General features: G+C 39.0%; 1 protein-coding gene across 1 annotated transcript; it reads right to left on the bottom strand.

Moving 5' to 3' along the window:
- Nucleotides 1-21,430: 21,430 nt before the first annotated feature.
- On the bottom strand, nucleotides 21,431-21,805 carry LOC104210429 (uncharacterized). Its single transcript, XM_009759329.1, has one exon. The coding sequence runs from the start codon at nucleotides 21,803-21,805 to the stop codon at nucleotides 21,431-21,433; it is 375 nt and encodes a 124-aa protein (XP_009757631.1).
- Between the last annotated feature and the right edge of the window lie 1,323 nt (nucleotides 21,806-23,128).

Below are 23,128 nucleotides of genomic sequence, written 5' to 3'. Positions count from 1 at the left end.
CTGATTCAAGAAAAGAAAGAAAACAGAAAAAAAAAATCAGAAGCAGGAAAAAACAGATTTCTACAATAGAGGCTAGTGTTAAGGTTGAATTTCTGAGATTGAAATTGTCAGTTTGCCTTCTCTTAAGTCTTGAAAAATCAGAAATATTGTGTTTATCTGTCTGGATTTGTTCAAATCCCATTGTTGAGTTTAAAGTCTGAAATTTCTTAAAGAGTCATTCTACGTTGTGTCTGGGTTCTCGGGTTTTGTATTATTGCTCAAATCTGTGGAAATACTGGTATTCTGCTGATTTTGTTACTGCTGCTACTGCTGAAATCTACTTCTTCTACCTTCATTTCCAGGTACATATCTGTAAACTCATGTCATGCAAAGCTTTCAACATGACAAATAAATGAAGCTCGAATTGTAATTCTGTCTTTTATTCATTTAAGTTCGTTAGTTTAAATTTCAGCTTTGTTTCATGTTGGTTAACTAGTAGTGAGTTCGACACGATGGCTATAAGTTAATTGTCTTATTTTGAAATTCGTATAAAAGTTTTGTAATAATGTTATCCATTTCGAAATCTCATTAGTATAGTTATATTTGAATTGTCAAAATAGGGAATATGGCATAAAAATGGGCCATTAATTACATCCCATAATATTTTTAGCTAAATGTAAAGTAGAATGGAAGTATCAAGAAATTACATTACTAGTATATCTTGTAAAAAATATGATTTTGTTTAGATTGATATAAGTTATATGTTCATATACGGCATGATGACGGGTATATATATAATCATATGAGTAAGGTGAGTTGATATAGCTCGTTACGATGTTAGAATATTATGAACGGTTCAGGCGTACAACTATGTTGCATGTAATGCAATTTTATTGAATCGATTCGAATAATAATTTATTTATTTTTTTTACCAACTTGATGCCTATCTACCATCATAAGCAGAATTAATCAAAATAATTATGTCTATCGGATTAGGAACAAGCAATGTAGAAGGAGATTGGATTTATAATGTGTAACAATTTTAAGAGTGTAAAAATAGCATTCGTTACAAATAGAACGATGAAAATTCTTAAAAAATATCACTTCTTTGCATGAATCGATTTTTTTAGTTTTATACGCCATTCACATTTTGAATATACATATATTATATTTACAAGAAAAATGGTAGTATTAATCATACGTTTATTTTTACTCTTAAAATTTGAATGGCTCGGAGGAATATAATTCACACGCGAAAATATAATTAGCGGTCAACACTTAATAAATTGTGAATTCTTTTCAAAGAATTTAAGGGTAACTCAAATAAGGATTTCTCATGATTTTCATATAAAATAATATGGATGTAATAAACAATTTGTAAACAAATTTATACTACCATCAAGAATATTTTTGTGACTAGGGATACGTTCGCGTAACCTGATTATATTTCTAAAAGCAATTCGGATTATGTGTTCGCGCAACTTCGAGCGAATATTTAATAAAAGGAATTTTTCGGAGAATAGCAAATTAATTTCCTAAAAAACCGAGATGTACAGTTCATTGTTTAATCATACAAGGGCGACGATGTTCTTAATTTTCTTTTTTTTTTTTTTAATTTTGAACGTATGGTTTTTTTATAATAAAAAATATAAAAAATATTATCAACCTTTTTGTGTACACGTATGCGTGGCACGATTCTCTACAATTATAAAAGGTATATAATACGAATATACGTACGCGTGATTCGTTTATATAATTGTAAACAATCTAAACAAAAGCGGTAATAAAATCGGGCAACAAGAAAAAAGGTATTTAGTAAATCAAGATAATTAAGCCAAATATAAAAATGGTTAAGCGACCGTGCTAGAACCACGGAATTCGGGAATGCCTAACACCTTCTCCCGAATTAACAGAATTCCTTACTCAGGATTTCTGGTTCGCAGAATAACAAACAGAGTCATATTCTCCTCGATTCAGGGATTAAAACCGGTGACTTGGGACGCCTTAAAATTCCCAGGTGGCGACTCTGAAACAAATAAACAAATCCTGTTTCGACTGTCCTTTAATTGGAGAAAACTCCTTGTACCCTCGCGGGACGGAAAAAGGAGGTGCGACAAGTAGTGCAGGGTTGGCCTTGATCACTTTTTGGCACCGTTGCCAATGAGCTAACGGTTTTGGCTATCTATCTAAATAGTTTTGTGTATTGTTCTTCTTTCCTTCTGTGTTACTAATTTGTTTGTGTCGCAACTTCAGGTACAAAATGGCAGCAAACTTAAACAATACACCTCTTGGAGATCTTCCATCGGGGGAGGAAGTAGATGACAATGTTGAAGATGAGGTCCCTATTGTGCCTCAAGGAAAAGGAGAGGCCGCCAGGCCAATGATAATATTCCATACCCTCCCCCGCCACCTCCAAGAGTGGCTCCTCGAGTGCTTCAAACCAAGGCTATGCAAGTGCAATTGTCCCGCCCGGATTTGGGCGAGCAATTTTCAAATTACCAATATGATGCTGACATTGCTGGAGCAGCGTGGGTATTTCACGGGCGCTGCCAATCAAAATGCTTACAAACATCTCAAAGGGTTCGTGGATACCTGTTGGGGGAGCAAGCAAACTAATGTGTCCGAGGATGCACTGCGGTTGAGATTCTTCCCATTTTCACATAGAGGGAAGGCATTGGATTGGCTTGAGCGACTTCCCAACCATTCCATCACTACTTGGGATGAGTTGGAGGACAAGTTCATTGCAAAAATTTTCTTACCAGGGCATATGGAAGCATTGAGAGATGAGATATTGGCCACCCACCGAACCTTTGCATGATATTTGGGAGCGTTATATAACAATGGTGAAGGAATTCCCCAACAATGATATGAATGAGGCGATGATCCAACAGACTTTCTACCGGGGCATTAACACAACAAATCAGTGCATAGTGAACCAACTTGCTGGGGGCAACTTTATGAAGCTGTCTTATGATGAGGCTTGTGACATTCTTGACGAGATGGTTGACACTTCTTCTACTTGGCAAAGTAGAGCAGTGTGCCCTAGGGTGACCCCACAGTTACTCATTTGCACAAGGAGTTACATGATCATGGGCAGGCTATAGCTGAGTTGACAACTACAACGAATCAACTAGCAAAGACACAATTGCAACAAGTTCAAAATCCTCACCAAGTAAATGCTATTGAGGGTGTCAAAATGCTTGTCAACAAAAGAAGACAAAGAGGTTAACAGAACCAAGGGAATTCGGAACAATTTGACAATGACTGTGGTGGATTTCAAGATGATAGTTATGATGGGCAGAATGAAGGGGTATAATACGTGAACAATTATCAAGGCCAAAGGGGAAATTCTTCCAACCAACAACAATGGAAACCCCAAGGCAATTGGGGCAATCAACAATAACAAGGCAATGGTAATTGGGGGAACAACAATCAAAATAATAACTGGGGTAATCAGAACAATAATCAAGGAAATTGGAATGGTAACAACAACAATTGGGGTGGTAACAACAATCAAGGTGGATGGAACAATGAAAATCAAGGAAACCGAGGGCAAGGCTTTCAAAGGCCCCTAATGTACCAACAACCGGACAATCCACCCCTATTTCCATCCCAAGGTCCTAGTTCTTCTAGCAATGATATGGGTAGAATTGAAATGATGTTCGAACAAATGATGAAAAAGAATGCAGGTTCTGATGCGCAGTTGGCTTCCCACAATACCTCAATCAGAAACTTGGAGGTGCAGTTAGGCCAAATCTCACAGTCTTTGAATACTCGTCCTAAAGGGGCTATACCTAGTGATACGATGGTTAACTCGAAGGGTGGGAACAATCATATTATGGCAGTAACTACAAGAAGTGGGAGAGGCGGTGATGTGAATGCCTCTAAATAAAAGCAAATTTTGAGTGATGAAGTTGAGTTGCAAGAAGATGAAATTTCTTTGGTGGTTGAAAATGTTATTGATGACAATGTAAACAAAGAAGTGAGGATTGATATTCAAGATGCCGAGGTGAAAACTCAAAATGACGTGAACCCTTCTAGGGAACACGTAATAGACATACCGGAGCCGGTTGTGCCTAAAACCAAGGTACCTTTTCCAAGGTCACCTCCGCCTTATCCTCAAAGACTCGCAAAGCAGAAAAATGTGAATCAGTTTAAAAAGTTCATTGACATGATGAAGAGCTTATCCATTAATGTGCCTTTGGTGGAGGCTCTTGAGAAAATATCGGGCTATGCTAAATTCATGAAGGACTTGGTGACAAAGAAACGGTCCATGGATTGTAAAACTATAAAGATTACTCACCAAGTTAGTGCATAGTGCATTCAATGGCCTCAAAGCTTGAACATCCCGGTGCTTTCACCATTCCTTGCACCATTGGAAGTGCGGAGTTTGCTAAGACTCTATGTGATTTGGGGGCTAGTATCAATTTGATGCCCTAATCAGTTTTCAAAACTTTGAGTATTGGGTAACCTAGGCCGACTTCCATGAGATTACAAAATAACAGATAGAACGATGAAGAGATCATTGGGTATTATTGATGATATGCTTGTCCGGGTGGACAAATTTATCTTACCAGTTGACTTTGTGATCTTGGATTGTGAGGTGGATTATGAAGTTCCTATCATTTTGGGGAGACCTTTCCTTGCTACTGGGAAGACCTTAGTTGATGTGGAAGCAGGGGAACTCACCTTCCGGGTGGGTGATGAAAAAGTGGTCTTTCATGTGTGCAAGTCAATGAAGCAGCCCAACAGTTCCGAGGTGTGCTCTTTTGTGGACCTTGTCACGACTGTGATAGTTGATGATACCAGTACAATTATCAATGTATAGGACCCTCTTGAGGCCGATTTGTTGAATCTTGATGTTAATAAGGATGCAAGCCGGGTGGAGTGTGTGAATGCGTTACATGGAATGGGCTCGTACTCTTATGAGCCTAGAAAACATTTTTTGGATCTCGAGAATAGAAAGACTCCACCAACAAAGCCTTCAATTGAGGAACCTCCGGTGTTGGAGTTGAAGCCGTTGCCTCCACACCTTAGGTGTGAGTTCTTAGGCCCTAGTTATACTTTGCCAGTTATTCTTTCCTCTTATCTTACTAACATGCAGTTGATGCCACATTGACAGTGCTTCAAAAGTAGAAAAAGGCAATTGGATGGACTCTAGCTGATATTCGGGGAATAAGCCCCACATTCTATATGCATAAGATTATTCTGGAAGATGATGCAAAACCCTCCTTGGAACATCAAAGGAGGTTGAACGAGGTAATGCAAGAAGTTGTGAAAAAGGAGGTGATCAAGTGGTTGGATGCCGGGGTTGTGTACCCATCTCTGATAGCTCTTGGACTTCGTCGGTGCAATGTGTACCGAAGAAGGGTGGCATGGCCATGGTTGCAAATTCCCAAAATGAGTTGATTCCTACCAGGACCGTCACCGGTTGGAGGGTATGTATGGACTACCACAAGTTAAATAAAGTGACCCGCAAGGATCATTTTTCTTTGCCTTTTCTTAATCAGATGTTAGACCGACTTGCTGGGCGTGCCTTCTACTATTTTTTTGATGGGTAATCTGGGTACAACCAAATCTTGATTGCTCCAGAAGATTAGGGGAAGACCACATTCACTTTTCCATATGGCACTTTTGCCTTTTTTCGAATGCCTTTTGGGTTGTGTAATGCACCTACTATATTCCAGCTGTGTATGATGGCCATTTTCACCGATATGGTGGAAGACATTTTTGAGGTGTTCATGGACGACTTTAGTGTTGTTGGAGATTCATTTGATGAGTGCTTGAGAAATCTTGATAGAGTCTTGGTCCGTTATGAAGAAACCAATCTTGTTCTCAATTGGGAGAAATGCCACTTTATGGTGGAAGAGGGCATAGTTCTTGGGCATAAAATTTCAAAGCATGGTATTGAGGTGGACAAAACAAAAATTGACGTGATTTCAAGGCTCCCTCCCCTACCTCTGTCAATGGAGTTTGAAGTTTTCTTGGGCATGCGGGGTTCTACCAGAGATTTATCAAAGATTTTTCGAAGGTAATGAATATTTTATGCAAGCTATTGGAAAAATATGCCAAGTTCATGTTTGATGAAAAATGTATGCAAGCCTTCGAACTTCTCAAGCATAAGTTGACCACCACTCCTATCATTACCGCACCTAATTGGAGCCTTCCCTTTGAGCTCATGTGTGATGCGAGCAATGTTGTGGTTGGGGCAGTTTTGGGTCAAAGAGTGAACAAAATGTTTCATCCGATGTACTATGCAAGCAAGACAATGAATGATGCTCAAGTGAACTGCACGATGACCAAGAAAGAACTTTTAGCTATTGTGTTCACAATGGAGAAATTCCGGCCGTGTCTCATTGGTGCCAAGGTCATAATCCATACCGACCATGCTGCACTCCAGTACTTAGTGACGAAGAAGGATTCCAAAGCTAGACTGATGCGATGGGTTTTGTTACTTCAAGAGTTTGATTTGGAGATTGTGGACCGGAAGGGTATTGAAAACCAAGTAGGAGACCACTTGTATTGTTTGGAGGAGGAGGGGAGGCCTCATGATGGCCTAGAGATCAATGATTCATTTTCCAACGAACAACTCCTTTCGGTGTCGGTGAATGGTATGCCATGGTTTGCGGATGTTGCTAATTTTCTTGTGACTGGTATAATCCCGTTTGAGCTCTCTTCTAACCAAAGGAAGAAGCTTAAACGGGATAGTTTGGATTTCTATTGGGATGAGCCGTACTTGTTCAAGATTTGCACGGATGGTGTGATCCGAAGGTGTGTCCTAGAGGAAGAGCAATTGAGTATCTTGGAGGCTAGTCATTCCTCTCCCTATGGTGGCCATCATGGCGGGGCGAGGACGACTTCCAAAGTTCTTAGTTGTGGGTTTTATTGGACAGCTTTGTACAAAGATGCAAGTGAACTAGTAAAGAGGTGTGATGAATGTCAAAGAGCGGGTGAAATTTCGAAGAAAGATGAGATGCCTCTCAATACCATTCTTGAGGTTGATATTTTTGATGTATGGGGCATTGATTTTATGGGCCCGTTTGTTAGCTCGTATGGGAACACATACATTCTTGTGGCGGTGGACTATGTTTCAAAGTGGGTTGAAGTTGTGGCTTTCCCAACAATGAGGTCCGGAGTGTTGTTGCATTTCTCAAGAAGAGCATTTTTACAAGGTTTGGTACTCCTCGTGCAATCATAAGTGATGGGGGTTCTCATTCTTGCAATAGAGTTTTTGACACTTTGCTTGCAAAGTATGGGGTCAACCACAAAGTTTCTACTCCCTATTATCCTTAAGCAAGTGGTCAAGTTGAAGTCTCCAATAGGGAAATCAAGAGCATATAGTCAAAGACGGTCAATGCAAATAGGACCGATTGGTCAAAGAAGTTGGATGGCGCTGTATGGGCTTATAGGACTGCTTACAAGACTCTAATTGGTATGTCTCCGTATCGGTTGGTATTTGGGAAAGCTTTCCATCTACCGGTTAAGTTAGAGCACAAGGCCATGTGGGCTTTGAGGAAGCTGAATCTTGAATGGGATGTGGCAGCAAATCTTCGTATGGAGCAGCTTAATGAACTTGATGAATTCTGATTCCATGCCTACTCCAGTTCTTCCTTGTACAAGGACAAGATAAAGTACCTTCATGATAAATATGCTCGTAGCAAGGAGTTCAAAGTGGCTGATTTGTTTCTCTTGTTCAACTCTCGATTACATCTGTTTCCGGGGAAGCTTAAGTCAAAATGGAGTGGACCTTTTGAAGTGGTGTTTGCGACCCCGTTTGGTGCACTTGATTTAAAGAACAAAAATGGGGAAGTTTTCAGAGTGAATGGGCATAGGGTCAAGCACTACTTGGGAAAAATTGATGACAGCCACGTGGTGGCGCTTCTTCATCTCAAATGATTGATGGTAACTTGCGTCGTGCCGCGACATTAAATCAGGCGCTTCTTGGGAGTCAACCCATGTGTTTTTCTTCTAGTTTTTCTTTGATTTTTATTGTAGTGTAGGATTTACTTTTGCACTGACTGGTTGTGAGATGCTGTAGGATTGTGCAGATGCAGTGCAGGAAAAAGTTGGAAAATGACTACTCTCTAAAGATTGTCAATGCAGGCCGCACTGCCATTTTGTGCGGCCATAAAGACCTCAATACGGGGGCAAGAAATCAATGCGGACCGCACTGATGAATGAGCAAACTTGGAGGTTCTCTGAAGTTTACCACTGCAACCGCATTGCATTTGTGCGGTCCGCGGTGGTCCACTGCGGCTGCATTGCATTTTGTGCGGACTGCAATATTTGCCTTGTCTGAGTCCTATGACTTCGAGCAATGCGGACTGCGGTGCCATTTTGTGCGGTCCGCGGTGAGTAGGTGAGATGGGCCCCAGGACCTTTTTCTATAAATAGGACCCGAGGCCCTACATTTGAACTTTTCGAAATCTTTAATCTTAGAACTAAGAAAATACATTGTTCATCTTCCTTCTTGCTCGTAATTAGCTGCTAAGATTCGTTTATCTTCAGGACTTCTCACATATGGTAAATCTAACTTCTTCTTAATTACTTAATTTTGTTATTTTCTTTTACTTTTTCTATTTTTCTTTGTTCTTCTTAGTAGCTTTCGCGTAGTTCTTTCAAGATGGTATATTAGGTTAGTTAATCGTTGTTTAAAATTAGTTTAGGTAGTTAAATGATTGTATCTACACTTAGGGACCCTTCAGCAGGTGAAAAATGGACTTCAATTGAACATCCCATAAACCCTAGGTTGGTGCTGCTTTTTGGTACTCAGTGCGGACCGCGGTGGAATTTATGCGGTCCACGGTACACTAGTGCGGCCCGTAATGCCATTTGATGCGGACCACGATGAACTGATAGGACCAAACCTATTGTTGTATGTGAAAGTAGACAAAACAAAAGAAAGAAAAATCAAAAAGATATGAAAATATGATGCAAGCGCTTACATCGACATTCTTGTGATGTAAGCGCTTACCTCAGCAGGACATTCAAATGCCTATAAATAGGGGTCTACATTTTCATTTGTAGAACATCCCAAAACTTTTTCTTTCTCTCTTCAATTAATAAAGAGCTATTCTTTGTGTGGCCGTGGAGTAGGCAAAAATTGCCGAACCACGTAAATCTTGTCTTGTCTTGTCTTGTGAAATTTATTGTTTCTCTCCTAAATATCATTTTCCTTCTATTATCTTGAAACGCTTCCTCAACAACTGGTATCAGAGCACATATAGTGTAATTCAGGTAGAAAAGTACAGTATTGGTGCATGTACTATTCACAAGAATAGTGCAACACTATTGATCATCGTTACTATTCACAAGCACTATTCACATAAATTATTTTTGTGAAAAATGACATAGGAAGAAGGGAAGGTTAAGATTGACAAGTTCAATAGCAAAGATTTTGGATTTTGGAAAATGCAAATAGAGGACTATTTGTACCAGAAAAATTACACTTACCTCTGACCGAGGTGAAACCGGAGACTATGTCCAAAGCGGATTGGGATCTATTAGATCGCCAGGCTCTTGGTGTGATTCGTTTGACGCTAACACGAAATGTGGTGTTTAACATCATTAACGAGAAGAGCACTACAGGCCTAATGAAGGCGTTATCAAATATGTATGAGAAGCCATCTGCTTCAAATAAAGTCTATTTGATGCGTCGATTGTTCAACTTAAAAATGACAGAAGGTGGATCAGTCACGGAACATATCAATGAGTTTAATACAATAATAACTCAGTTGAGTTCTGTTAATATAACAATTGATGACGAAATCAGGGCGTTGATTCAACTATCATCTCTACCGGAGAGTTAGTCTGCAATAGTAACTGCAATTAGCAGTTCATCAGGAAGTACCAAACTCAAATTGAATGATATTAGAGACTTGGTTCTAAGCGAAGATATTCCCCGAAGAGAATCAAATGATTCCCTAGGATCTGCTTTTAGTACCTAAAGCAGGGGAAGAATCAACCAAAAAGGACAGAGTTATGGTCGTGGCAGATCAAAGTCAAGGAGAAGAGGACAATCCAAAAATTGCAAGGACATTACTTGTTGGAATTGCGATAAAAAAGGTCACTACAGTAGCCAGTGTAGAGAACCAAAGAAGAAGAAGGAAGAAAATTTAGCAAATGTAATTGCTGAACAAGTCGGTGATGCACTAATTTGTTGTGCAGACAGTCGAGTCGAATCTTGGATTCTGGACTCAGGTGCATCCTTTCACTCTACATCATGCAAGGAATTATTGCATAATTATATTGCTGGTAAATTTGGAAAAGTTTATCTAGCAGACGGTGAACCTCTCGACATTGCCGGAAAAGGTGAAGTTCATATAAAGACTTCACAAGGCACGCTATGGAAATTGCAAAATGTACGACATGTTCCTGGCCTCAAGAAAAATCTAATATCTATGGGTCAGATTGACGATGAAGGATATACAACAACATTCGGCAACGGATCGTGGAAGATAACCAAAGGAAATTTGGTTGTGGCACGAGGCTTCAAAAGGGGAACACTATATGCAACTGCAATAGAAAGAGATACAATAGCAACAGTTGATCATGGTCGTGATACAACATTGTGGCACCGGAGGCTCGGGCATATGAGTGAGAAGGGAATGAAGCTTTTGGCATCCAAAAAGAAGTCGTCAAACCTAAAACATGTTGAATTAGGTTTGTGCAAAGATTGCATTTACGGGAAACAAAAGAGAGTTAGTTTCTCAAAGGTGGGAAGGACGCCAAAGAAAGAGAAGCTGGAACTAGTGCATACAGATGTGTGGGGACCAGCTCCTGTAACTTCTCTAGGAGGCTCACGCTATTATGTCACCTTTATTGATGATTCCACAAGAAAGTTATGGGTTTATTTTCTGAAAAATAAATCTGATGTGTTTGTTACCTTTAAAAGATGGAAAGCTGAAGTTGAAAATCAGACAAGTCTAACGTTAAAATGTCTGAAGTCTGACAATGGAGAAGAGTATGATAGCCAAGAGTTCAAAGCATTTTGCTCGGAGAATGAGATCAGAATGATCAAGACAGTTCCTGGAACACCGAAACAAAATGGTATTGCTGAGAGGATGAACAGAACCCTGAATGAACGAGCCAGAAGTATGAGAATACATTCTAGATTGCCAAAGTATTTTTGGGCTGAGCCTGTTAACACAGCAGCTTACCTCATAAATAGGGGACCCTCTATACCGCTGAATTTTGAAATTCCTGAGGAGGTATGGACAGTAAAGGAGGTAACTCTCTCACATCTAAAATTTTTTGGTTGTGTTGCTTATGTGCATGTAAACTCTAATGATAGAGATAAGCTTGATCCTAAAGCAAAGAAATATTTCTTTATTGGCTATGGTGATGATAATTTTGGTTATCGGTTTTGGGATGATCAGAATAGAAAGATCCTAAGACACAAGAATGTCACATTTAATGAAAATGTGATGTACAAGGACAATCTTGAAGTAGAACCAACCAACACCAGCAAACAGACAATGTCTGAAACAGTTGAGTTAGAAGAAATCTCAGAAAATGAAATGGCTAGAGGGATTACAACTGATTCTGAAATTGAAGATGAAGAACCAAAAGCCGAATTTGAAGAAGAACTAGAAGGCGAACCTAAATCAGAACCAGAACCGGAACCAGAGATAGCATCAAATGCAGAATCAAATATGGAATCAGGACCTGGATCAAATTCGGATTCTGTTACTCATGAACTTACATTGAGGAGATCTAAAAGAGTCACGAATGCTCCAGATAGGTTAACTCTCTCTCTTCACTTTTACTTCTTACCGATGCTGGAGAACCGGATCATTTTGTTGAAGCAATACAGGTGATAGACTCTGATAAGTGGAAGCTAACCATGAAAGAAGAGATGAATTCTCTTCAAAAGAATAAAACATGGATACTTACGGAGTTACCAAAAGGAAAGAAGGCATTGCAGAACAATGGGTGTACAGAGTCAAGAAAGAGCATGATGGTAAGAAGAGATACAAAGCACGATTAGTAGTAAAAGGCTTTCAGCAGAAGGAAAGAATTGACTACACCGAGATCTTCTCTCCTGTAGTCAAATTAACTACTATCAGGTTGGTGCTAAGTATTGTAGCTGCATAAAATTTGCATTTGGAGTAGCTAGATGTTAAAATTGCTTTCTCGCATGGTGACCATGAAGAAGACATCTACATGAAGCAACCTAAAGGTTTTCAAGTTTCTGGTAAAGAAAACCTTGTGTGTAAGTTGAAGAAGAGTTTGTATGATTTGAAACAAGCTCCCCGACAATGGTACAAAAAATTTGATGGATTCATGCATAAAAATGGTTTCACACGATGTGAGATGGACCATTGTTGTTATATCAAAAATCTTGATGAATCCTATATCATTTTATTGTTGTACATTGATGATATGCTAATTGCAAGATCTAGCATAAATGAGATCAACTTGGTTAAGAAACAACTGGCGGAGGAGTTTGAAATGAAAGACTTAGGACCAGCTAAGCAAATGCTTGGGATGAGGATTAGCAGAAACAGTCGGAAGGAACCTTAAAGTTGTCTCAAGAAAAGCACATACAGAAGGTACTAAGCAGGTTCAGTCTTCATGATGCAAAGACCAGAAGCACTCCACTTGGAAGCCATCTAAATCTGTCAAAGGACCAATCACCTAAGACAAACGAAGAAAGGAAGTACATGTTCAAAGTTCCGTATGCTTCAGCAGTAGGAAGTTTGATGTATGATATGGTTTGCACTAGACCTGGCATAGCCCATGCTATTGGAGTTGTCAGTAGATACATGTCAGATACAGGAAAGGAGCATTGGGAAGGTGTAAAATGGATATTGCGATATCTCAAAGTCACCTCAGGTATGGCACTTTGTTTTAAAAAGAGCAATATTATCTTACAAGGTTTTGCTGATGCAAATTTAGGCGGCGATCTGGATAGTCGAAAAAGTACCACAGGCTACATGTTCACCTTGGGTGGTACTGCTGTTAGTTGGATGTCCAAACTTCAGAAAAGTGTTGCTCTATCTACCACTGAAGCAGAGTACATGGCAATCTCAGAAGCTAGAAAAGAGATGATTTGGCTTAAGTATTTTCTAAAAGATCTAGGTAAAGAGCAGGATAATTATGAGCTTTTCAGCGATAGCCAGAGTGTAATTCATCTTGCAAAGAATCCAGTGTTTCATGCAAGATCGAAGCATATCCAGTTGAGGTATCATCATATCCGAGAGTTGATAAATGAAGGAACTCTTTCCCTACAAAAGATACCAGGATCAAAGAACCCGTCATACATGTTGACCAAAGTTATCAGTGTTGATAAACTGAGGCTGTGCACTGCCTCAGTTAGCCTTCAAGACTGATAGAGTGAAGGCGCCACTAGAGAATAGCAAATATTTCTTTATTTTCTTTCTTGATGTAACATAGGTTTGAGGGGGAGATTGATAGGACCAAACCTATTGTTGTATGTGAAAGTAGACAAAACAAAAGAAAGAAAAATCAAAAAGAGATGAAGATATGATGCAAGCGCTTACATCGACATTCTTGTGATGTAAGCGTTTACCTCAGCATTCTTATGATGTAAGCGCTTACATCGGCATTCTTATGATGTAAGCACTTACCTCGGCAGGGCATTCAAATGCCTATAAATAAGGGTCTACATTTTCATTTTTAGAACATTCCAAAACTTCTTCTTTCTCTCTTCAATTAATAAAGAACTATTCTTTGTGTGGCTGTAGAGTAGGCAAAAATTGCCGAACCACGTAAATCTTGTCTTGTCTTGTCTTGTGCAATTTATTATTTCTCTCCTAAATATCCTTTTCCTTCTATTATCTTGAAATTCTTCCTCAACATGAACAATGTTCTGCATTTTGATAAGTGAGGATCGCAGCTGCATTGCATTTTGTGTAGTTCGCGGTGCCTCAATGCAGGCAGCAATGGCATTTTGTGCAGTCTGCGGTGCATTTATTCAGAGAGTGGGTAGTCTAAACCCCACCTCTGTGCGGACCGCGGTGCCATTTTGTGCGGTCCGCATTGGCCTCTTTGCGGTCGCACTGCATTTTGTGCAGTCCACACCCTGCTAGTTTAAAAAACTGTCTACAACATTTCTTTTGCAACTGTGAATTACAATGTCTTCTGGATACTAACAAGCATGACTGGATTTGTTTGCAGACAATAGTGAAATCAAGAGGCAATGGTGGTAAACAACCAGATAGAGGGGAGTCCTCCCAGGGTGGGAAATAAAAGATGATAAAGTTGACTCCCCAGGCCCGTCAAAACATAAATAACACAAGGAAACTCATCAGAGCTACTGATAAGGCTATTGATAAGTCAAGGAGTGAGTACGAGCCCTCTCGGGAGGCATCATCAAACTCCGTGCTAGAGTACATTACTGACTGGCCGGAGAGAAACAGACTGAGAGACACACCCCCAGTATCCCCCACTGCCCAAGCTTTGGTTCATGTATCTTTTGAGTCATCTAAGGGCTCAGCTGAAGGCATTGGAGATGAGTACTCCACCTCTCCCACAGCTTCATTATCCGGAGATGATGTCGTACTGGCGGAGGGGGAATAAGCACAAAGGGGTGAGCCCCAAGTTGGCGGAGTTGAGCGGACTAGGAACCCGGAGGCATGGGAGGACCGGTTCATCAGTGAGATTGCCTATCACAAGTTCAGAGAGTGGTGGCCAGAGAAGAGCTTGATTCCGGAGAGAAAAATCATTACCCGGGATCTTTTGCCTCACAATCCAAATGTGTTGAGGCAATTCAATGATAGAGCTAGATGGGAATACTTTATCGGGCAAGTGGATGATGCAAATGAGCATTTGGTGAAAGAATTCTACACCAACGTGGCCCACATCAAAAAACGTACCACAATCACCAAAGTACGGAACTTGAAAGTGAAGTTTGATGGCAAGACCATAAATGATTATTTGGGCTTCATAGAGGAGGATGAGTCCCTGTACCTTGACAAGAATAAATTGGGTGAAGAAACCCGTCCGTGGTTGGCGGAGTACCTGGCAATCCCAGGTACCACTTCCGATTGGCTGACTGCGGGGGTAAAAATATTGAGGAAGACACTGAATTTTGAGGCAAAGGGGTAGGAGACATTCATGTGTAGCAGGCTAGATCCTACCACCCATGACAACTCACTCCCACTTCACCGGGCAATCTTAGTTGCATAAATCATGGCAGGATACCCGATCAATGTCGGGAATGTTATGTCCCTGGTTATTTCACGGGTGGTGAGTGAGGGTGACAGGTCCTACCCATTCCCCAACTTCTTGACAATGTACTTCGAGGACCTCGAAGTGGAGAAGCGGGGATTTGATGTGAAGGTGCAAGCAAAGGCACCCTTCTCATGGTATAGCCTGCAGGGTGATGACAACCCTAAGGGCAAGGGCTCCAAAGGAAAATCCACTACTTTAGCTGGCCAGTCTGAAGAGCCAGTAGTAATGGTGACTACTCAACAGCCTCCCTCTACTTCAACAGACTTGCCCCCAGGTCCATCCACCTCCGCAGATCCTGACATTATCTCTACCACTGCCTATCCATTGACAGCCCACCGTTTGAACCAGGCCCTCACTAGCATCAACAACTGGATGCAAACAACTACTTTCAAGCTGTCTGTGTTATCTTCTACCATGGCAGCTCAGTCGGCACCTCTGCCTTCACAGGTCCCACAGTCTATTGAGGACGCTCTCAAGGATATTCTGGACAACCAGAAGAAAATCCTTGAGACTCAGAAATTGCTTACGGACGCTGTAGATTCACATGGGAAGGCTCTCAAGGAGCTTTTTAGGGAGGCCAAGACAATGAGGAAAACTCGGGCTTCCAAGGAGTCCGTAAAAGAGTTGCCGGTTGAGGTTGACAGGTTGAAGGAAGATCACCTGCCTTTGGATTTATTGCTACATGACCCGGTGCCAGCAGCCTATCCCCAGCCAGTGCAGTCAAAGAGGCCTCCCAAGAGGAAGATGATGATTCCCAGTTGAGATGATTCGGTTATCCAGTTGGCAAACCCACCGGAGACTTCCTCCAGTCAGCCACATGATGTTACCCAAGAGTTTGTCCAGGTCAAGGTCCAGGTCCCAGCAACAGAGCCACATGTCACAGAGAGCCAGTCTCGGGTTCCCGAGCATATTGAGGACCCATGGACCATTTAGGGCCCCATGCATACAGACGACCCATAGGGAGGTTCTGTATCCTTTTTCCTCTATTTTTGGTGCTTATTTTGTTTAGTTGGCATTGAGTACAATGCCAGTTTTCATTTGAGAAGGTTTGATGACTGTATATATATGACAGATTTTATTTCCTTCTTTTTTTTTCGTCTTAGGTATGTATATAATTTTAGCACTTCATTACGTTTTTCGCACTTTTACTTTGGGTCTGTATATAAAAGTTATGTTACATTGTATATATTCATCTTCCTTATTGTATATTCGATTAAACCCCCCTCTTGTAAATATTCATTTTACTTTTCGCAATTTCTCTTTCTTAGCTTCTTATTTGTGTTCATAGCTTCTTGTTTTGGATTTTTGCAATAAACCTTTGGTTTTCTTAATGCCACGATTTTTTCCAAAGGTGAAATTTTCTTTCTGTTTGCTTTCTAGTAGTTAGTGGTAAGGGTGCCTCAAGCAAAGCTTCACTTGGGCCTAGCACATTTGCCTTTGATCTTATGGTCAAAAATAAATCATTGTGTATAGGATGGTGAAAGTTGTGACCTTGAGACTCTTGTGTTGGACGATAATCATCAAGTGGTTTCTCGAGACCATTGTGTACTCAATATCTAAGGTTGTTGTGGGTCCTCGACTTTGTGTCTTTAGAGATCCCATAGCTTGTGTGGTGAGAAATTGCATTGCAAGTCCAAGTCCCGAGCCATTGGTCTTGAACTTGCCCTGAATGTTTGTCGAGGCAAAATCCTAAGTGAAATTTGACTTGAGACATGATTATAAACTCTCATTGATCCAAATGATAGCTTGAACACTTCCATAGCCTAACAATAATAAAATTCCTAGTCAACCCTTTTGAGCCTTAGACCTTTTTCCTTCATGAACCATAATACAAGTCTTTACCCGTTCTAAAATATAACCTCTCTTGGCACCCGATCTTTCCTTAGCACATGGAAAAAATATAAGTTTGGGGGGAGAGACGAGGATTGCAACAAAGTGGTAAAAAGGCACGAAATGAAGAAAAGGAAAAGCAATGAAAAATAAAGAAAAGCAAAAAGACAAAAAGAATGTTCAATATAGAAATGAATAAAGGGATTCAAGAAAAGCAAAGAATGAAAGGTGTGGAGAGTTGAGAAAGGAGAAAAGATTTGAAATGAACAAGAAATAGTGACAGTGAGTCTCTCTAACTCTTTATAAAGAAGTGAATGACTTAAAAAGTCAAGTGAATGTGTGCCAAAATGAAACAAAAGAAGTGCTTAGGAGAAGATGGAACCTACTTAGACCAAACATTTCCTATCCTGAACCAAAAGCCTTCACTATGACTCCACAAAAGCCCTATATGATGTCTAGTTAAATGAAGCTTACATTAGTGGTGACTCATATAAGGGGCAAACATATGGTACTTAGAGCCGGACTTGTGACTTTTCCTTGAAAGAGATGAGTGTATTTTCATTAACCTCGTTTTGAGTGCCATTATCCTAAAGGTGAGGTTTGCTTAGGGAGAGTTGAGGATGTGTGAGTTTGAGTTCCACAATGACCAAAGTAATAGAAAGGGTTCTTTGATGTATTGAGTTAACCCTTGATGCTCTTGTGTCGCACTTAATCCATAGTGTTTAAAAGAGTAAATGTTGTTAATGATTCATTTGTATTGAGGACAATTGTTAGTCCCAATTGATGCTAAATGAGGTTACTTTAGGACGACTGAATTTTCTTAGATTTTCTCTTAAGAGGTGGGTCTTATTTTGTTTGTTTGAGTACGAGCAAAAGCTTAAGTTTGGGGGAGTTGATAACTAGGGAATATGATGCATTCTACACTCCTTCTTACTCAAATTTTGATTAGAGTTGTGTACAAAATAGTCCCAAAGGCTCACAAGTTGTGCTTGATTGCAGGTTTAATCAACAAGGTGTCAAAACCCAACTCAAAAAGGAGTGAAATTTGCACAAGTACCAAGACAATACAAAGCTCAGTCAAACAGGGCCAGTGCGGCCGCACACCATTCTGTGCGGTCCGCACGAGTGAAGTTCAGAGAAGTTGCTTTTTAGGCCAAAAGGCAATGCGGTCACAAAGGGTTTTGTGTGATCCGTATTGAGTTCACCGCTAAAGCCAATGTTCAGAGAGGTGGTGTTTTGGAGGATAAAGTTCAATGCGGCCCGCGTTCCTTTTTGTGTGGACTACAATAGTAGCCACTGCGGCCGCACTCGACTTTGTGCGGTCCGCATTGCCCAAGTTCAGAGAGCTGATTATTCAAGCCCAGAGCCCTACTGCGGCTACACTCGATTTTGTGCGGTCCACACTAGCCTTGCAAGGGTATTTTTGTCCAATATTTTCAATCTAGTATAAATAGATTTTTTTCCCATTTTTAGGTCATCAGATAGTTTTGTATCAAGAGCTGCGCTCGTGACTTCGTTCCTGTTAGCTATTTCGAGTAATTTTAGCGTGATTTCAACATTAAATCTTTAAGTTTAATTTAGCAATTAATTATTATGAGTTTATCTTCATCTATTTCTTTGTTTTCTTCTCTAATTATGAGTAGCTAGACCCATAAGCTAGGGTTGTGGCTCAACCCTAGTATGGGTAATTGATGGGTCTTTTGTTTTGATGCTTAATTGTCTATGGGTGTTTGATATTTGAGCTAATTTAGGGTTTTAATTGTGAATTAGTGGTTGCAAACACTAGTTTATGCCTAGTAGACTTTGGCTCTTCTTGAGAAAGAGAGCCTAAGTCTATAAAATTAGTCCAACAAGGAATTGGGGCGTACTCAAGAGATTAATAGCCCTAATTAAAGGGTTAAACCTAGAAATAGTAATACCCGACTTGAACCTTGATTGCTTGTGCAAATTTGCATACCCAATTGGTCATGAGAAAGTCAATTCAGGCAAAATCACTCGAACTAGCGAGAGGTATAGAGTGAGTAGAATCGTGCAATGGTTATATCATACTCCCCAAATGTGACAATCTAACTTTAGACTCAAGAATCCGTCAATTGACCACCTAGGCAAAAGTCGCTACCTTAGTGCCTTTTAATCATTTGAACAACTCGCAATAGTTTAACCTTAGTCTTATTTAACTTAATTTACCATTGTAGCATTATAAAACTAGAATCAGAATCAAAACCAAAAATGTGTAGAAGTGCAATTAAGAGCAAATGCGCAACTCCACTTTAGATTGACACTCAACTCCAATATCTAGCTCCCTGTGGAAATCGATCCCGACATCATCGGGTAAAAGCTGCTTCGACCTCTCTCGCTACTCAATAGTAGTGCAGGGTTGGCCTTGATCAAAGACCCGTCTACACCCAATTCTTTTATAACTTTCTGGCAATTCAACAAGATCCTATACTTTATTGTATTTCATGGATTTTAACTCTTCCTTCATGGTATCAATTAATTTGTCAGACTCATTACTTTCTATGGCTTGTGAAAATGAAACCATATCCTTATTAAGACCAATATCAAAATTTGACTCTTGCAAATAAACCACGTAATCATCCGAAATAACCGATTTTCTAACTCTTTGAGATTTTCTTAATGGCATTTCTTGTGGTTCATTTGTGTCAGATATTTATGAATTAGTTTCTTCATAAAGTGTTTCACCCAAATTTTGCTCGGTGTTGTCAAAGTGTTCTTCAATAACTGGAATAATATTTGGTATTTCTGTGGAAGCAGGCACATTCCTGGGCAATAGAAGATTGACCCTCACCTCTTTAATTTCCACACTTTGCTTTTAAACACTCCCACTAACTTCACCATTCTCAATGAATCTTGCATTACCGGTTTCAATAATTCTCGAACTATGGTTTGGACAGTAAAACACATACCCTTTAGATTTCTCTAGGTAACCAATAAAGTAACCACTTACTGTTCGAGAATCTAATTTCTTTTCTTGTGAGTTATAAACTCTAACTTCCGCTGGGCAACCCCAAACATGCAGGTGCCTTAAACTAGATTTTCTTCATGTCCACAGTTCAAAAGGGGTCTTTGGAACTGCCTTACTAGGAACCCTATTTAATAAATATATAGCAGTTTTAAGAGCATACATCCATAATGATTTGGGTATTGAGGAATTACTCATCATGCTCCTAACCATATCCATAAGCATTCGATTGCGCCTTTCTGCAAACACCATTTTGGTGAGGTGTTCTTGGCATAGTATATTGTGTACATATGCCATGTTCCTCGAGGAACTTTGCAAATGGACCTGGACATTGTCTTGATTCATTATATTTTTCATAATATTCACCACCTCTATCTGACTAATATTTTCACCTTTTTATCTAATTGCCTTTCAACCTCATTAACAAATACCTTGAGAACATATGTTGCTTGAGATTTTTCTTTCAGCAAATAGATGTATCCGTAACGTGAAAAGTCATCAATAAAAATGATAAAATATTTTTCTCCCCCAAAAGATGGAACATCAAAGAGTCCACAAATATCGGTGTGTATAATTTCAAGAAGCTGGGTGCTTCTTGTGGCACCTTTCTTACTATGCTTGGTTTGCTTTCCCTTAATGCAATCCAAACATATAGTAAGATCAGTAAAATTTAGATTCGGAAGAATATCATTCTTTACTAATCTTTCTAACCTTTCTTTGGATATATGACCCCAAACGCCTATGCCACAAGTAAACAAAACTTTCATCTAGTGAACTACGTTTAATTCCAACATTATGTTGAACAGTAAGAAAGGATTCAGAAAAACCAATATCGAGTTTCAGCTTATATAAACCATCACTAAGAAAACCAGAACCATAAAAATAACATTCTTATATAAATTGAAACATCCATTTTCAAACTTTAAATCAAATCAAGAAACATCAAGTCTTGAAAGAGAAATTAAATTCCTAGAAACTGAGGGTACATAAAGAGTCTGTAATAGATCAAGGTGACGCCCAGTCTCCATGATCAAACAATAAGTCCATATGCCTTTAATTGGAGCCTTCAAACGATTTCCCATGAACAAAAATCCTTATTTGGATTTGTAGTTTAGATCGTAAAGAATCCCTGCAACGTAGTAGATGCATGAGCAGTTGTACCATATTCAAGCCACCAAGTATTATTAGGAACTTCTATTAAGTTTGATTCGAAACATACAAAAGCACTAATTGTACCTTTCTTTTCGAACGAAGCTTTACGTTTCAAGAAATCTTTCTGATAGTGTCCTTTCTTGTTACAGAAATGACACATATCTGCCTTATGTTCCTTCTTAGCACCCTGTGGAGCTTTAGTAGGTGTTTTCTTATTCTTGAACTTGTTGGGTTCACTTTAAGTCCTTTACCAGCTCCTTGACCCATGAGGTTAATTGAATGACTCCCTTATTTCTTAAGTCTTGACTCCTCCTGAGTAAACATACTGGACAATTCACTAACATTCCACTTATCCTTAATAGTGTTATAGTTCATTTTAAAAGGTCCATACTCAGGAGGCAACGAGTTTAGAATAAACTGAACCAAGAAGGAATCATCCACTTTCATCCCTAAGGCCTGAAGTCTTGCTGCAATGTTAGTCATCTCGATAATATGGTTTTGCATACTACGCGACCCATCAAATTTCATGGTCATGAGTTCAGCCATTAGTGTACCAGCGAGAGACTTATCTGCAGAACGAAAACATGCTTCCACAAACTTTAGGTATTCCCTGGCACTTTCTGTTTGTCGAATGGTACTCTTAATGTTTTTGGCAATATTCATTCGTATAAACATAAGGCTTAGCCTGTTAGAATGTTCTCATACTTTATGTAAAGACTTCTCATCTGCACTGCTCGAATCAGTAATAGCAACGGGCTTATCATTCAGCAGAGCCAAGTCAAGATCCATCACACCTAAGTGGAACTGGACTTATTCATGCCATTTAGAGAAGTTCAATCTATTGAACACAATAACAAACGAAGCAAGCGAAAGAAAAAGAATAGCTGCAAAATAGATAATACATGCTCACAAATCAATATGGATTCAACAAAACAATTAAAGCATATCGCAATTCTCCTTTGGGTAAATACTACGACACATTATTATAATTTAAGTATCATCTAGTCTTTAATAGGTAATTAAATATTTTTAACCAAATATATACGCCATCTTTGGACAGACAATATATATTTGACTAAGAATATTAATTTACCTCATCATATTCACTATTCATAGAATAATTGATTCACCTTTGGGTAAATCCTTAAGTTCTAGCAATAGTGAAAATTAATTTATCTACTAATTTTTAATTATAGGCATTTCATTAATTTCATGAATAAATTATAATTTTATGTATGCATATTTTTCATGAATATACTAGTTTGGCCACTTTGGTAACTAACAAACCATATAAATATAAATGCACACATAAAATAAGCACCAGGAAATTTTATGCATTGAATATTTTAAACAATATAGTTTGATCACTTTGGTGACTAACAAGCTGTATAAACATAATCACATACATAAGATAAATAATAAGTGACTTTATCAGTTAATCGCCAACAACATATTATTTTGTGGCCCAAGAAATTAATATCTAAAATAGTCCAATAGAACGGACTATTAATGTAATAATGTGGCCTAAGTTCATGTTTCTTAAAGAAGCTTTGCTCAATCCAGTATAGGAAAATAGCGTAATACTTAAATCGGCAAAGGGCTAAATATACATCTCTACTTTCAAGTATTATTTACATGTACCCCTCGTTATACTATTGGGCTATCTATACCCTTACCGTCATACTATTGGGTTATCTATACCCCTACTATCATACTTTAAAACAAAAATACCCCCATTTTAGATGGAGTGCCACGTGGCAACACCAGATTAAAACGATCCATTTCTTTTTTTACCCGAACCGTTTTTAAAAAAACCCACAACTCGACCCCTATTTTCATTTTTTTCAATTTTTTTTAAAAAATTTCAGTTTTTAAAAAACAAAAATATTTTGTTAAAAAACAAAAAAAAAAAATCTGTTTTTACAAATTTGTTTTTCCAGTTTTTACAAAACAAAATTCTATTAAAAAAAATGAAAAAAATATCTT

Source organism: Nicotiana sylvestris, chromosome 2, assembly GCF_000393655.2.
Source record: "Nicotiana sylvestris chromosome 2, ASM39365v2, whole genome shotgun sequence".
NCBI lineage: Eukaryota > Viridiplantae > Streptophyta > Magnoliopsida > Solanales > Solanaceae > Nicotiana > Nicotiana sylvestris.
The sequence above is the reverse complement of the archived record's forward strand: the minus strand, read 5'-3'. Positions and strand labels throughout refer to the sequence as shown.

What these genes read in the sequence shown, in the direction of transcription:
- LOC104210429 (XM_009759329.1), bottom strand. Translation starts at nt 21,805, where the DNA reads ATGAATATTGCCAAAAACATTAAGAGTACCATTCGACAAACAGAAAGT.